The sequence below is a fragment of the Rosa chinensis genome, chromosome 4 (genome assembly GCF_002994745.2).
Source record: "Rosa chinensis cultivar Old Blush chromosome 4, RchiOBHm-V2, whole genome shotgun sequence".
NCBI lineage: Eukaryota > Viridiplantae > Streptophyta > Magnoliopsida > Rosales > Rosaceae > Rosa > Rosa chinensis.
Genome location: NC_037091.1, coordinates 58195162 through 58210513, shown reverse-complemented (window position 1 = coordinate 58210513; position 15352 = coordinate 58195162). Strand labels below are relative to the sequence as shown.

Below are 15352 nucleotides of genomic sequence, written 5' to 3'. Positions count from 1 at the left end.
CGATCGAAGGGGAAAAAGAGCACAACACACCCTTCACGTTTTGAGACCATACATGTAGACATCTTCCCCTGATGTCTACATCTCCCCCTGATGACTACGGTCATGGGAGTTAGAATAACTTCCGCAAACGATGCTACCAACATGTTCCTCGAAAGTGGAATTTAGGCAATGACTTAGTGAGCAAGTCTGCCCCACTGTCCTCATATTGAATCTAGTTCACTTTGATCTTGAGGAGAGTTTGTTGTTGCTGATTATCCTTGGGGTTGTCGCTTTTGATGTAGCCTTGCTTCATTTGTTCAAAACAAGTAGCATTATCCTAAATGCTCGTAGGCTCATCTGTGGTAGACTTCAAACCACAAATTTTCGAACATGCGTAATTATGAATCCAATCCATATACATTCACGAACCACTTCGTGAAGAGCAATGATCTCTGCATTGTTCGAAGATATAGAGACTATGGTCTGTTCTGTAGACCTCCAAGATATCACAGTCTTTACCCATGGTGAACACTTAACCAGTTTGAGATTGACCTTTGTGTGGGTTAGAAAGATACCCAATATCAGCAAAACCTTTCAAAACACATGTCATTCTGGGATGGGGATAGAGGACGCAGGCCAATGTTGGCAGCGTTCCTGGTGTGTGATGGGTCCAAATCCATCATCTCTCTATAGGGATAAAGCATGCCCCTATCAGTCGTACATCTCTAGTATCGAAAGATATCTTTTTCCACAAATCCAATGGTGTCGCGTTGGCGTACAACTATACCTAGCTAACAAGTTCACAACATATGAGATGTCCGGTCTTGTGCATTGAGCTAAGTACAATAATGCACATATTGTACTCAAGTAAGGCACTTCTGCCTCTAGCACATCTTTGTCATCATCCTTCAGACGAAGAGGATCCTTTTCAGGATCAAGACTACGGACGATCATGGGGGTGCTTGAAGTTTTGACCTTGTCAAAATGCCTAAGCATCTATCAACACGATGCTCAAGTTCCAAACTGAGACATAATCGTGTTCTCCCAAAATCGTTCATCTCAAAATCGGATTTCAAGTGTTCAGCGGATTCCCTTAACTCTTTAAGGGCTTCTAATGAAGATCATGTCCAACATGAACTGCGATAGAATCTGAAACTTGTTATGGAAACGCGTGGGCATATCCCTTCCCAATCAAGTAGTGACTTTAGTGAGCATTTCAACCTTATTGTAAATGCACTCTGTGGTCTAGAGCCTTTTGACTTTGGTAAATGAAGTTCACCATGAACCTTCATGTATATTCCATTTCTAGATCCCCATAGAGATACGTAGTGACCACATTTGTAAGCTGGATGTTCAGTTATTCGGAAACTACCAAACTGACAGGGTAGTGGAGTGCAATGACATCCAATTACGAGAGAATATGTCTCATCGTAGTCGATTCCAGGGTGTTTTGTGAGAAGCCTTGCGCCATAAGACGAGATTGCCATCTCTTTTTCCCATCACGCTTTCTAACGAAGACTCATTAGTCAATAGGTTTTATGTTAGGAGGTGTTGGCATCTCAGGCCCGAAATCATTCCTCTTCGTTAGTGAATCCAATTCAACCTAGATCGCATCTTTCCATTTAGGCCAAGTTTCTCTACATTGACATTCATTCATCAACGGAACGTAGTTCGATATCATCGGACTCAACAAACTCATGCACAACGAAATGCGCAACTACATCATCAATTATGATGGAGTTTCTATCCCACGTCTCATGTACACTAGTGTAATTTTCAAAGAGTTCTATATTCTCAGGAATAGGTTCTGACATTGAGGCATCCTCTAACGATAACCATAATCCGGAAGATTCTCATGAGACAGATTTTGAGTGTCGATGATCCAAGGATTGGGTTGTGCCAAAGTATCCTTCAAATCCACGGGCCTCCCACGCATCCTAGCTGGGGCCATGGCCTGTAACGCCATAGTGCCACTCTCTTTGACGTTGGCGTCATGCCTACCTCCGTGTAGGGTGGCGCTACGTCTTCTAGTAGGGACGTTCATCCTTGCAGGCATATTTGCAGCAGATATGTGTGATCTCGTCACTTTAGTGGGGATCAAGATGAGACATAGTGGGGACAGACCACGACAATTCTTGTAGTTCCTGCCGAACATTCGTGTTCTTATCTCCTTGACTCCCTCTAACGACAGGAAGACTGTCTCGGTAGTGGGTCCCGGATGCTGACGTGGTAATGGGTCCCTGTGCTGACGTGGCAGTGGGCCTACGTCTGTGGGCTTCCTTCTTTTCCTTTTTTTTTCTTTCTTCTGCAGGTTTTTCTGCAGGCCGGTTCAGCAATTTTTAGACCGGTTTTTAGAGTTTTGTTTCCGATTCTTGGATCCTGGGATCGAGACACTACTGGTGGCAAAATTTGGTAGCAATCGGAGGTCCGGAAAGTGGTGACCCAGTGCAAGAATCCCTTTTTTTTTCTTCTTGGAGGGCTGGTTAAATACTTCCGGTGGCTGATTCGGTGGTTTTCAGGTCGGTTCTGGTGGTTCCGCCGCCGGTTCTGGAATCCTGGGATTGAGAGCTTCAATATATGCGGCGGTGGTGGCTAGGGTTTGAAGGCTACGAATTTAGGGTTTCAGGGTTAGGGCTTCGTACTGATAACATGTTTTAGAGAAACGGGAATTGAGAGAAAATTGCTGTGTATTCTCATTGATAATAGGCGCCTCTTTATATAGAGGATTACAATGCATAGAATCTGAATGGTACAAGGAAAGATAATCATACATTGAATTGATATCTCTAAGATTCTCCGAGATTATCTCTAGTTAATAACCTTATTACCACTAGGTCAAGTAACCAGACACAATTTGGATTTACTTAAACAAGGAATTTTTTTTTCTATATTTTTAATTTCTATATTAAGAAATTAATAAATAGAATATTAAATCCGGTAAAAAAAATAAAATACCAAATCACGAATTCATGTGAAATCCTTGTTCTTTTTCTTTTTTATTCAGTCACTACAAGAAATCTTTATATGCTTGTGAGGAATTCAGGCTGATTTTTCTATCAAAGAAATTAAGTTATAGTCAAATTATGTTACAGCATTGTAACGTCATCTCCTACCCTGGGCTAAGTGGTGGATATAGCCCAAAAAATACTAATTTCCATCTCCAACCCAAAGCTAGGCTAAACCAAAAATGTGATTTGAGGTGCTAAAATGGCCAAGGAGTGGGCTAAATCTAGCTCTTTGTATAGTCATTCAGCTCTTTGTTCGTGGGGACCACACTGGTGGCCCAAATAAATCAAATATAAGGCTTAACAAATCAATGGCTCAGATTAAAACACATATGCACATAGGGTTAAGAGGACATAAAATCTAATTAAGAATCTGAACAATTGTTTACAAAGTGACACATGACACTATAAAATCATTCAAAAATTTAATAATCCAGAATATGTGTCTGGCCCAAACTCTAGGTTACTTGACCTAGTGGTAATAGAGTTTTAATTAGAGATAATCTCGGAAAATATCTTAGAGATATCCATTCATTGTATGATTACCTTTCCTTGTACGATTCAGATTCTATGCGTTGTAATCCTCTATATAAAGAGGCCCCTATTATCAATGAGAGCACACAGCAATTCTCTCCCAATTTCAGTTTTCCTAAAACACGTTATCAGTACAAAGCCCTAACCCTGAAACCCTAAATTCGTAGCCTTCAAACCTTAGCCATCACCGCCGCATATATTGAAGCTCTCAATCCCAGGATTCCAGAACCGGCGGCAGAAACACCAGAACCGGCCTGAAAACCACCGAACAGGCCCCAGAATTATCTAACCAGCCTTCCAAGAAGAAAAAAAGGGATCCTTGCACCGGGTCACCACCTTCCGGACCTCCGATTGCTACCAAATTTTTCCACTAGTATTGTCTCGATCCCAGGATCCAAGAACCGAAAATAAAACTCTAAAAACTGGTCTAAAAATTGCTGAACCGGCCTGCAGAAAAACCGGCAGAAGAAAGAAAAAAAAAGGAAAAGAAGGAAGCCCAGAAGCCCACAAACGCAGGCCCATTGAGACGGCCCACTGCCACATCAGCATTCGGGACCCACTACCACGTCAGCACCTGTCAACCATAGTCAATGTCGGTTGACCGTTTCCTGTCAACTTTCCGGCGACGTTTCCGGCCACTTTTCCGGCCAACATGTGCGAAAGTCTCTTTATAGTCAATACCATATTCTTGTGTAAAACCTTTAGCAACCAACCGAGTCTTGTATCTTTCAATAGAACCATCAGAGCGAGTCTTAATTTTGTATATCCATTTACAACCCACAACAGACTTTCCAAGAGGCAGATCAACCAAATCCCATGTGTCAGTTTTGTGTAAAGCTGGTAATTCCTCTGTCATTACTTGCTACCAAACAGGGTTAGAGCAAGCCTCACGATAGGACTGAGGCTCATAGAAGAGAAGAATAGCAAAATAACAATGAAAACCCTCTAGAATAGTAGATGGTTGTCTTACCCGAGTAGAACGACGAGGAGGTAGATCCTTCTCAGAAGAGGAGGAATCGGACGAATCATTAGTAGATGAATTAGTGGAAGGAGGAGCCAAAGATGTGTCAGAGGAAATGTGATAAATTGGAAGTGGAAATTGTGCCATTGTGGGTGACAAACATATTTGAACCATCAGTTGTATTAATTTTTGGCACATGAGAAGTATATTGGTTAGAACTAAAAATAGATGGGTCCGATGTCATGTGATTACTGCATGCAGAATCAAAGAACCAAGAGGAGTTACCTGAAGTAGTAGACATGGCAGAATGTAGAGGTGTACTAGAATTAGAAAGAACCTGTTTGAGAATGGACTCTAAATCACTCACAGAACAAGAGATGGAGGGAGACTTTGAAGGAGTAAGATCATCCACATTGGAACCTTGATTCATAACAGCAGCAACAGAATGAGAATTGAAGCTGGATTTGTGATTGGATCTGTATTGGCCTCCTTTAGGTTTATTGTTAGGGCGTTTCTTGGGATTGATTGGACAATCATCAAGGTAATGACCAGTTTGTGGCAATATTTGCAAACTCTTTTTGGACAATCCAGCAGAAAGTGACCCGGCTGATGACAATATTTGCACACCTTCTGATTTGATGAAGACATATCTCCTCTATTATAGGGAGTAGCAAGAACAACATCTGTGCGTCTAGTCTGAAGGGTACTAAGGCAAGTTTCTTCATAAATGAGATCAGTTATAGCACTAGTAAAGGTTGGGAGAGGACTCCAATGAAGAAGTGAGGCTCGTATGGGCTCAAATGTATCATTAAGAGCCATAAGAAAATGCATTAAACGTACGTTCCTGGTCTCTATGGTTAGAGAACTTTGTGGCATCACCATCACAATCCCATGTAGGTTCTGCAAGTGTTAATTGATCCTAAATAAATTGCATTTGAGAGATGAATGAATTGATTGACTGACCAAGTTCTTGGCGCATACGGTGAAGGGTGCTCAAAAGTTGATATCTGTGAGCAAGATTTGTGGTTGTATGGCGCTTTTTTTAAAAATTCAAAACGTCCTTGGCTGTGTTGAACTGGCCAAATTGATGGTTGATTGAGGAAGATGAGGTCTTGCGAAACCAAGTGATGACCTGGTGGTTCTTACTATCCCAATCTTCAAGTCGTTCAGCAAACCTGTTATCAATTTCGTTATTGAGCTTGGTTGGTTGAGTAATATCTCTAGTAGCGTAACGCCATAGCTTGCATCCTTTGAGAAAACTACACATGGCTTGAGCCCAAAAAGTGTAATTTGGACCCTCCAGTATAGTTTGTATAGGTTGAGATACATCTGACTTGTCCATGGTAAGACAACAAGAAGGAATTCAACGATGTGGTAATTTTTGGTAAAAGACACGTTGAGGGAAAATGAACCAAATCAAAAGGTTGTGAGTGGGTGAACTGGTTGAGGTCACAAAGTCAAAAGCTCTGATACCATGTTAAAATGGTAATGAGATTTCTATTCAACTTGTCTCATGTACAAAATCATGGCCCTCTTTATAGGCTTGATTATGATAAGAACAGTACTATTCTAGCATACTAGTGTAAACGTGAACCTAGACTAATCTATGTCTAAATACAATCATGAGAGTTACAAATCTGGGAGTTAAGTACAATCATGGGAGTTACAAGTCTGGGAATTTCATATGACAATAAACCAGAGAGGTAATTAAGGAATTGATTATTAATTATGATTAATTGAGAATCAACCAATAATTACTCTAACAATATCTAAACTTTCTTTCACTCGATTCTATCTTGTTAAGATTTAATGGAAATAACTTTTTATCGGAAAAAAATATTATAAAATAAGTGAAAGTCGGTTTAAGCATATCAATATTCAATAAACTTTTAAATATTTCATTAAAGGTTTCATATTCAGCTGAGAAATTCTAAGAGATAGAAGATTGTTGATTTTGGGTGTCGCCACGTAAAAGACTGTGAAACACCCTAAATGAATGACTACCATTATATGTAGGAGTGTACTGTTACAATATATATTCCCACAAACCACACAAGACCACTGTACCATGTCAATTTTTTGCTATACAACCACACAAAATGTACGTCACAATATATCATTCTTTTAATGATAATAATAACAAGTGAGTGGCTGAGCCTCCGAGGTAGGTTGAGTTTCAAACCTCTTTTCAAAAAAATATATATAGTACTGAACCAAGTGGTTGATGTTTTGACTAAATGAGTTTCTAGCAGTATTTCAAAGCTCAAATAATAAATTGGACATGTATGAAATGTTTAATGAATTGTACATGACATTAACAACTTAAACTGTAAAACTAATCTCTGTATCTGAGTAATCTGACTGAAATTTTATTTGTCTATTCTTTATCCTGGTCTATCATATTATTCTCTCAATCCTTGGCTTTACTCAACGATGTTGCTTCAACCTAAAGCTAGCTAGCGCCGGGGCACGGGCCATTGAAATTTCTCAAGCATATAGAATCATTAAATGCATGGCTGCAATGGATTCAATCCATGGTGTTTATGAAAGATTTCAGTTTCTTCGACTACAAATATTCTGGTGTGTTCTGGTATATATAATTGGCCGGACTCATCGGGGCCATTTTAATTTAATTCAATTTTTTTTTTTCTTCACTTTTTTAAAAAGGTAATTAAAGGATTTCACTCATGTCCCATAGATTTTAATTTAATTTAATTATTTGCAATTAAAACTTGTGGTAGTGCTTCATGTTAAGTATCCATGGGCCATGGGAATTATTAAGTACAATAAAGGATCGGCCCAACTACAAGTGCAGGACTGCAGGCCAAGCCGAAACTTTGTTATCGTCACCACAAATCATATGGCATTATTATGGCTGCGTATGATGAGGAGCTACAGATATTCTTTTTTGAGAAGGAGCTCTACAGATATTCAGCCGCAAAAGAGATTATTTGTCAGATTTATTTCATTTTAAATATCTGATGATACATTCAGGATCGGAATCATTTATGTCGTAGAACTTCTACGATAGAAATTAGAAGTAAAAAAATTTTGTTACAAAAATGTTTGAGATCTTAAATTTTCGTACAAAATTTGGCTCCGAAATGCTAAATCAAGAACTTCAATTGTTTTCTTTTTTTCCAAACGATATCTCTTAATTATCAATAAAGCTCTAATTATATTATCAAAAAAGAAGAAGGGTTATTTATAAGTACAGTTACCACCATAAAGTGGCTTCAAATTTCTTTTATCAAACTCATTATTTCTTATTCGTCAGAACCTTTTGGAACAGTTCCATATGCTCCTAAATTGAAAAATATATAATTTTATATAGTGAAATTCAAGATATTGAGATTTGCAATGATATATATTGTAGAATCAACGTTAGATTACAAAAAATATATAATTTTATATAGTGAAATTCAAGATATTCAAGAGTTCAGAGATTATTGCTCTTCACGGAGCGGTTCGTGAATGTATATAGATTGGATCCATAATTACGCATGTTTGAAGCAATCGTGGTTTGAAGTCTACCACAAATGAGTCTATGAGCATTTATGAGGATAATGTTGCTTGCATTGAATAAATGAAGCAAGACTACATTAAAGGCGACAACATCAAGCATCATCAGCAACAACAGACTCTACTCAAGATCAAAGTGAACTAGGTTCGATTTGTGGATAGTGTGGTAGACTTGTTCACTAAGTCATTTCTTAAATCCACTTTCGAAACATGTTGGTAGCATCATTTGCAGAAGTTATCCGAACTCCTATGACTGTAGTCATTAGAGGGAGATGCAGACATCATGGAGAGATGTCTACATGTATGGTCTCGAAAAGTGAAGGATGTGTTGTACTCTTTTTCTCCTTCAACCGAGGTTATTTTTGTCCCACTGGATTTTTGTTACTCGGCAAGGTTTTTGACGAGGCAACAAGAGAAGAACCGCGTTTGGTAAAAAAATATAAAGGTTAAATTGATAAAAAAATCAGTTTTGGAGAGCAAGCTCTCTTCTCTTAATAATAGTATAGATATATGCTTATATCTAATTTGCAAAAGATTGAACACTTAATAGAATCGAAGGTCATCTTATTGTTTTGATAAAAAACTGACACGAAATGAAAAAATAAAAAATAAAAAACCGAATAGCTATAATAGATAGCATAAATGATATTTCAAAAATTATATACAAAATAGGTTCATCAAAGGAGACAGACCAGTCTTACCTCCTTAATTTTACTCAATAAAGAAAAGCCGGCTCATTCCATTAGTCATTGGCTTTCCGTTTCCTTACTCCTAAAATCCCCAAGTCCCAAGTCATCGTTGTGAACGAATGATGATATATACAACACTGTGTTGACCATTTACTATATACCAACACCACTCCAACACGTTGTTGGTCACATTTATAAATACAAGAGGTCTATAAATATGATTCTTTGCCTTAATAGAAAAGAAAGTAGAAACACGTCTTGTCGATATAACATTAGAGGGGTTTTAGTCAGAGAGGTTCAAAGCCTGGAACCATTTCTATATAGAGACACAGAAACAGAAGACAGAGTGGGAAGGAGAAGAGAGAGAGAGAGAGAGAGAGAGAGAAGGAGAGAAGCCACATCCCCTATGGCGAGGATTTTGAAAGACTTGGCTAGTGGGAGTGGCGAGAGTTTAAGCAGCGCGGTGTATCTCTTCTGGGCAGCTTTGGTCACCTTAGTTCTTGTTTCGACTATCATCTTCTCATGTTCAGATGGTATGCCCAAAGACGAAAAAACCTCCACCACCCATACTGATACTTATGGTACGGCTTGCGCGGCCGGAGGTTGCGGTGGAGCTTGCGGGGCTTGAATTCTCTCTCCTGCATCAGAACTAGTAGCACTAGATTTTCACCTCTTTCTGTTTTGATGTATAGGACAGGTTTTTACATTCATCCATTATGAACAGATACAAGACAATGTATGATCTTCATTCCTATTATATGATTTAGTGGTTTATTTCCCAGATAAAGTTGCATCCTGTTTGATCAGATAAGTGCCCTTATCATGATGACAGATATTTTTCCCAAGAGAGACTTCTTATCTGAGTTTATGATTTCAGTGGCTAACATGTTGCCATGAGTATACTGTATACATCAACTATTAAAAGCTCAACCGATCAAAGGCATTAGATGCCTTTCTCCCTAGGACTGCCGACGAATGAGAATAGAGACAACTTTCAATTCAAAGTTCAAGGGACCACAACCAATAAGCAAAATACATATTCCTGTAAAAGATAGTTTAAGATGCCAGTCAGACTGGCATTTTACTTGCAATGTATATCTCATCTTAAGCACAACTAGAACAAAACCTTTTGGGTATAAGATAAGCATATGGACACTCTTTAATCGCATTTTTATTCACGCATGCTACACATAAGTCAGCAATACTTTTCACAATCAAATATTGTGGGCAGAAGCCAAATTTCCACAGCGTATTTATTTTCCAAGTTTTTTCCTGATTTCCGTGGAGGATATATCCATCCGGAACTTCTCTGGTGGAATTGAAATGAACATATCTCTTAGCTCTTCGGGAATTTCAAAATCTTCCAGCACCTGAGAAGTAATATGAAACAGGGATAAGCACTTCCATAAAGTGTACCAGGGATGATCAGAAATGAGCAGGTAGTTTATGAAACTTCTAACATGCGAACATACCTTGAAAACACCATCTACATTACGACCGCCCACAAGAAAAGTGGACCCTGTTTTCTTGCATCCAAGAAGTATATCTAGCATCTTTCTATAGTCCCCATCATAGTATTTGGGCTGGAAAAAAGAAAAATTTGAAACTAGAGAAAGCCAAATATCAAATGCGATAAATTATGAAGTCAAGAAAAGTCACATATAATATTATATTAAACCACCAAAACGGCGTGTTGTTTGTTAGGTGAGAATATGGTTTTTTGTATTATAAGTCATTAGACTTCTCACAGTGCAAGATAAACTATGTGCTTGAATAACATACATTAATCAGCCTTGCTGCTGTGTCAGCACCAATCACAAATGCACTGCCTGGGAAGAGTTCAGCTTTCTTATAAAAATATGGCTGATTGGATATAATTACCGTTTTTCCTATCAATCAAAAAGAAAAATTATGACTTACAGATCAGAGAACATGGGAAAACTTATCAATACCTTGAAAAAGAAGAACCTCTAGAAAAAGGACCAAAAAATGACAGATATCAGCCTTACCAACTTTTTCAAATTGCTCGACACGATCTTTGATTTGTGATATCGAAAGTGGAGGTTTGTCAGCATTGATTGCAGATAGTTCAAAGCATGGGTAGCCGTCGCCACAGATGCTGCATAAAAATGAATGCCTGATAAGACTACTATATATTCATTCTCTTTATTAGGTTAAATGTTTCCAAACAAAAATCAGGTATATGCTTATTATGAATGGTTATATCAAAAGTCTTGCGGGAGGGGGACAAAGTTCAATTTCAGTTTCACATAGGTATACTTACTACTACTACCACCTTAACTCTGACTCCTTAACCATTACTTTGATCCATGATCAGTTTGATCCACCGTCATCTATTATTCATCTAAGGTATTACATGTTCCATTACTCATCACAATGATGACATAAATATGATAACTGTGATAAATGTTCACAATGATGCAAACAGTGTCATTGAAATCTACTCAGTAACAGAAAGTATCTCCATTGTCCACTATCAGAATAAATTGAGAAACAAAGAGAGGAGAAGAAGATAAGAGTGAAATCAACAATGCATCATCTGCCCCAGCTGCAACTCAACTGGTTGAACTTTGCCAGGGAAACCCAGGAAAATAGAACACTGATGAAAAGCTCAGTAGAGGGACAGAACAAGGAGTTGCAGTAGAAATAAGTTGTTGTACCTGGAAGCAACCTCCAATAGCTTGAAGTGACCTTCGTGTAATGGATTAAAAGAACCAGACAGTATTATCCTTCTTTCTGCAATTGGCACAGATGGCTCTGGAACACAGTTTATGAATAACAAAGCATTATACACATTTGGTGAGGAATACACTGACACACACGTACGAAAGCTGATTAAACCTAAAGGTTAGAACATACCACTTGAAAAGGGATAAACCTTGAAGCATATTTGCCCATTTATAAGTTGCTGTAATTCTTCATCTTCGCTGAACTGTTTTTCACATTCATCAGGCACTTCAGATTCAGTGAGATCTGAAACAAATGTTCCGGGAACTTTGCACGCATTTGCAATTGCCTGTAACCACATTGATAGAAAGGCTGCATAAGAAACAAAAATTAACATAAGAGTTTACACAAGTTACATTTTGCAAGAGGATCACTGCTGCTAAATATTTTCTTTTTATTAATAAGGCATAAAGAGTAATTTCAACATTGATAAAATTTTAATTTACTTTGTCAGAGAGTCGCAAGGTCCTAGAGGGAGTAAAAGAGAGAAGTTTTCTGTGGTCAGAATTCAATTTCTGGGCTTCAGAACTTTAAGAACAACAGAAAATATGAGAATCAATCCTCAGATAATACAGCTAAAGTTTCCAATTGAGGGGAGCGAAAAGTTCAATAGGTCCCAAAAAGACCATGAAACAGTGTTCATCAAGAAGCTTTTATTAACTTCAATTTGTTTTTCAGCTTTTGTCCTCAACTAGAACATGTACTATATTTCATGCGCCAAATTGGGACATTGAAATGTCAAACACAAAATCACAGGGGTCAGAGATCAGGAGGAAATTTGAGGAAAAAAATGTCTGAAAATAATCTTAAAACAATATATGCTAAAAACAAAAGAGACAAACATAGGATGTATGCAAACAAGCATATATAGCACATGTTTTGATCACAATCCTGTATCTTGTTTGTCACACACCTTGAGTACAAGATGACTTGCAACCATATCTTCTTCCTCTCGGTTTCGTAAACCCTATAACAATGAGAATCAGAACATACGAGAGTGCAAAAATTCAAAATCATAGTCAAAATGGAAACAAAATAGACAATCACCTTGGAAAGGTTCACTGTTGATACCGAGAGTCTGTCAGATGTCCTTGTTGACAAATAAAACCTATAGATCACAAATAAAATCACATTGACCACAGACAAACTAAGGCAACAAATAAGAGACAGCAAGGACGATAACATTTATGATACAGTATACATACAGTAGAAATAAAATTCACATACTAATGCAGAAAATCATACTCATTGTTTAAAGCACAGTTTAATTATAATACCATAGTCACGAGTATCCTAATTAACAAGTCACCAACAGCGATATAGATATTACAAACTTCTATGAAAGGCACTTTGTGTTGAAAAGATAATGAAAACCAGTAAACAAAAACAAATAAACAATGACATTGACCAAATGGATTTGATCACACTTAACATACATTGAAATGCACGTTTCCTAGCCTTCCATTATGTCGCGAACGGTAGACACGCTCCCATGTTTGGCTTTTACTGTTATTAGTTATTACTTGATGCTTTCGATTAATAATTACTCTGCTTTATCAAATAGGTTATAGACCAAGTCCTAAAGACACTGCCATAGTAAGAACGCCAAAAGCACAGAAAGTAAACACTGTCAAGAGTTCTCCTCACTTATTCTATAATAAGCCATGCTCAGAAACTTCCATAAAGCAACAAGGAAAGACTTGCCCTCACTCTGACCACCATATACATGTGTAAACAAAAAAAGAAGAGCTACTACACACAAGAACTACGTATCTATGTACCTGTGGTCCCCAAGCTTTGGACGTGAGCTAGCCAAAGAACCAGTGAAACCCACACCAAGAACTGGGGAACCTATTTCAAAGACAAATAGAAGCCACATCAAATCCCAAATTGCATTCAAATGTAACTATTTCCGGTTACAGATAGCACCTAGTAAGCCCCAATTCAGCAATAGAGTGCATAAAAAGTCGAAATTCTCCACAAAACGTAAACGCCGCCACACAACTAAGCAACATAAATCTAATTACAGTGTAGTTTAACTTAAAACTCGTTTTCAGTGATTGTGCAAACTGCAAAGTGATTGCGCCTCAATTACGAAGCTTCAGCATTCTTATATTGCACTGTAGCAAATTTAGTATGCAAGTATAGCCGTATACACAGAAAAAGTGAATGAGAATTAGTAACAACCTGGTGAGGAGAGCTTGAGAGCGCGATTGTAAGCCAACAGAGCCATTTCTTCGGCAGTGTGCTGGCTACAAAACTTGTCCGGAATCTATCGCAACAAAGCAAATCAATATTTACACAGATTTACAATCGATCAAAAATTCAAAGCTGGAAAAATTGAAGACGAACCTTGCCGAGTAATTGGATCATAGACATTCGGGAATAAGGCACTACAGTTTCCAGGACTGTACTTGAGGCTCCGGGAACGGAGAGTAACCACGCCACCGCCTGAAATCACCCGTCTGAGTCAATTTCGACGGAATCTTAATCGGAATTGTTAATCGGAGAGAAAGAGAGAGAAACCTGAGAGGCTCCGCCGGAGAGATAGAGGACGGACTGAGTGGGAGTAGAGTGAATGGCTTCCACTAGTGCTCTGATTCCGCTATTCATCACATTCGTACAACAAGCACCCTCTGTCATTTTCTTCTCCTCCTCCTTCATCCATTTTTTTCGTTCGGTACAAAAGTCACGCGACCTTTTCGTTCTCGAGAGATTCGAGCCGACGGCCCAAATGGTCATATACCGGGCTTAGATGGAGGGAAGAACAGTAGGGATGGCATTTTAACCCATGGGTATGGTTACCCGTGGGTATTTATTTCATATGGGTATGGGTATCCATTTTGGGTGGGTATGGGTATTTTGTAAAATACCCATTATAGAAAGCTGGTGGGTATGGGTATTACCCATGGGTACAAAAATTTACCCAATACCCAAACTCTATTCACTTCTCTACTCTCTCTCCGATTCTTCTCTGCACTCTCTCTGATTCTTCTCTCTCCTTTCAACCCAGCAATCTGGCCGGAGATCGGCTACTCTGGTATCTTGAGAACGTGGTGGATTTCGATATGTAGTTTCAATTGTTACGAAATTTAGTTTCGATATATTGGCATAAATGGGGTTTGATCCGTGAGGATCAAGCCGTCCGATCGACTTGTAGATTTGATATATTGATCGTAGAAGTGTTCCGATGACTTTGTGTGGTCTCGAATAAGGATCCGACCGTTTGATCATCATATAATTGTGAAAAGACGATTCAAAAGGCTATCCATGAGGATCCGCCCGTTGGATCATAGTATAATTTTGTGAGGATGATTTTACAAGTGATCCGGGATGATCCAACCGTTGGATCTTCATATAATTTTTAGAGGATGATCCTAACTGCGATCTGTGAGAATCCGACCGTTGGATCATAGTATAATTTTGTGAGGATGATTCTAAAGGCGATCTGAGAAGATCCAACGGTTGGATCTTAGTATAATTTTGAAATGATGATCCTAAGGGCTATCCGTGAGGATCCGACCGTTGGATCTTAGTATAATTTTGAGAGGATGATCCTACGAGAGATCGGTGAGGATCGGACCGTTGGATCATAGTATAATTTTGTGAGGATGATTCTAAAGGCGATCTGGGACGATCCAACCGTTGGATCTTCATATAATTTTGAGAGGATGATTCTACATGCGATCTGGGACGATCCGACCGTTGGATCTTCGTATAATTTTGAGAGGATGATCCTAAGGGCGATCCGTGAGGATCCGACCGTTGGATCGTCGTATAAGTTTGTGAGGATGATTCTAAAGGCAATCTGGGATGATCCAACCGTTGGATCTTCATATAATTTTGAGAGGATGATCCTAAGGGCGATCCGTGAGGATCTTACCGTTGGATCATCGTGTAATTGTGAAAAGATG

At 38.5% G+C, this 15352-nt stretch overlaps 1 protein-coding gene across 2 annotated transcripts; it reads right to left on the bottom strand.

Annotated features, from left to right (window-relative positions):
• Window positions 1–9701: 9701 nt before the first annotated feature.
• LOC112199979 lies at window positions 9702–14177 on the bottom strand. 2 transcript variants are annotated; one of them, XM_024340978.2, is made up of 12 exons: window positions 13965–14175; window positions 13791–13889; window positions 13626–13710; window positions 13220–13289; window positions 12486–12546; window positions 12352–12405; window positions 11571–11727; window positions 11372–11468; window positions 10700–10809; window positions 10473–10579; window positions 10163–10273; window positions 9702–10060 (listed from the first exon to the last, which is right to left on the bottom strand). In XM_024340978.2, the coding sequence occupies exons 1-12, from the start codon at window positions 14100–14102 to the stop codon at window positions 9944–9946; spliced, it is 1206 nt and encodes a 401-aa protein (XP_024196746.1). In that variant the 5' UTR covers window positions 14103–14175; the 3' UTR covers window positions 9702–9943. The 2 variants fall into 2 exon arrangements, with proteins under 2 accessions (XP_024196746.1, XP_024196747.1); XM_024340979.2 differs by lacking the exon at window positions 12352–12405 and having other exon boundaries at window positions 13965–14177.
• Window positions 14178–15352: the final 1175 nt, after the last annotated feature.

Coding starts and splice junctions, on each gene's coding strand:
- LOC112199979 (XM_024340978.2), bottom strand. CDS start 14,102: ATGAAGGAGGAGGAGAAGAAAATGACAGAGGGTGCTTGTTGTACGAAT. Junction 13,711..13,790: donor TGATCCAATTACTCGGCAAG/GTTCGTCTTCAA, acceptor TTGTTGCGATAG/ATTCCGGACAAGTTTTGTAG. Junction 12,406..12,485: donor CAACAGTGAACCTTTCCAAG/GTGATTGTCTAT, acceptor TCATTGTTATAG/GGTTTACGAAACCGAGAGGA.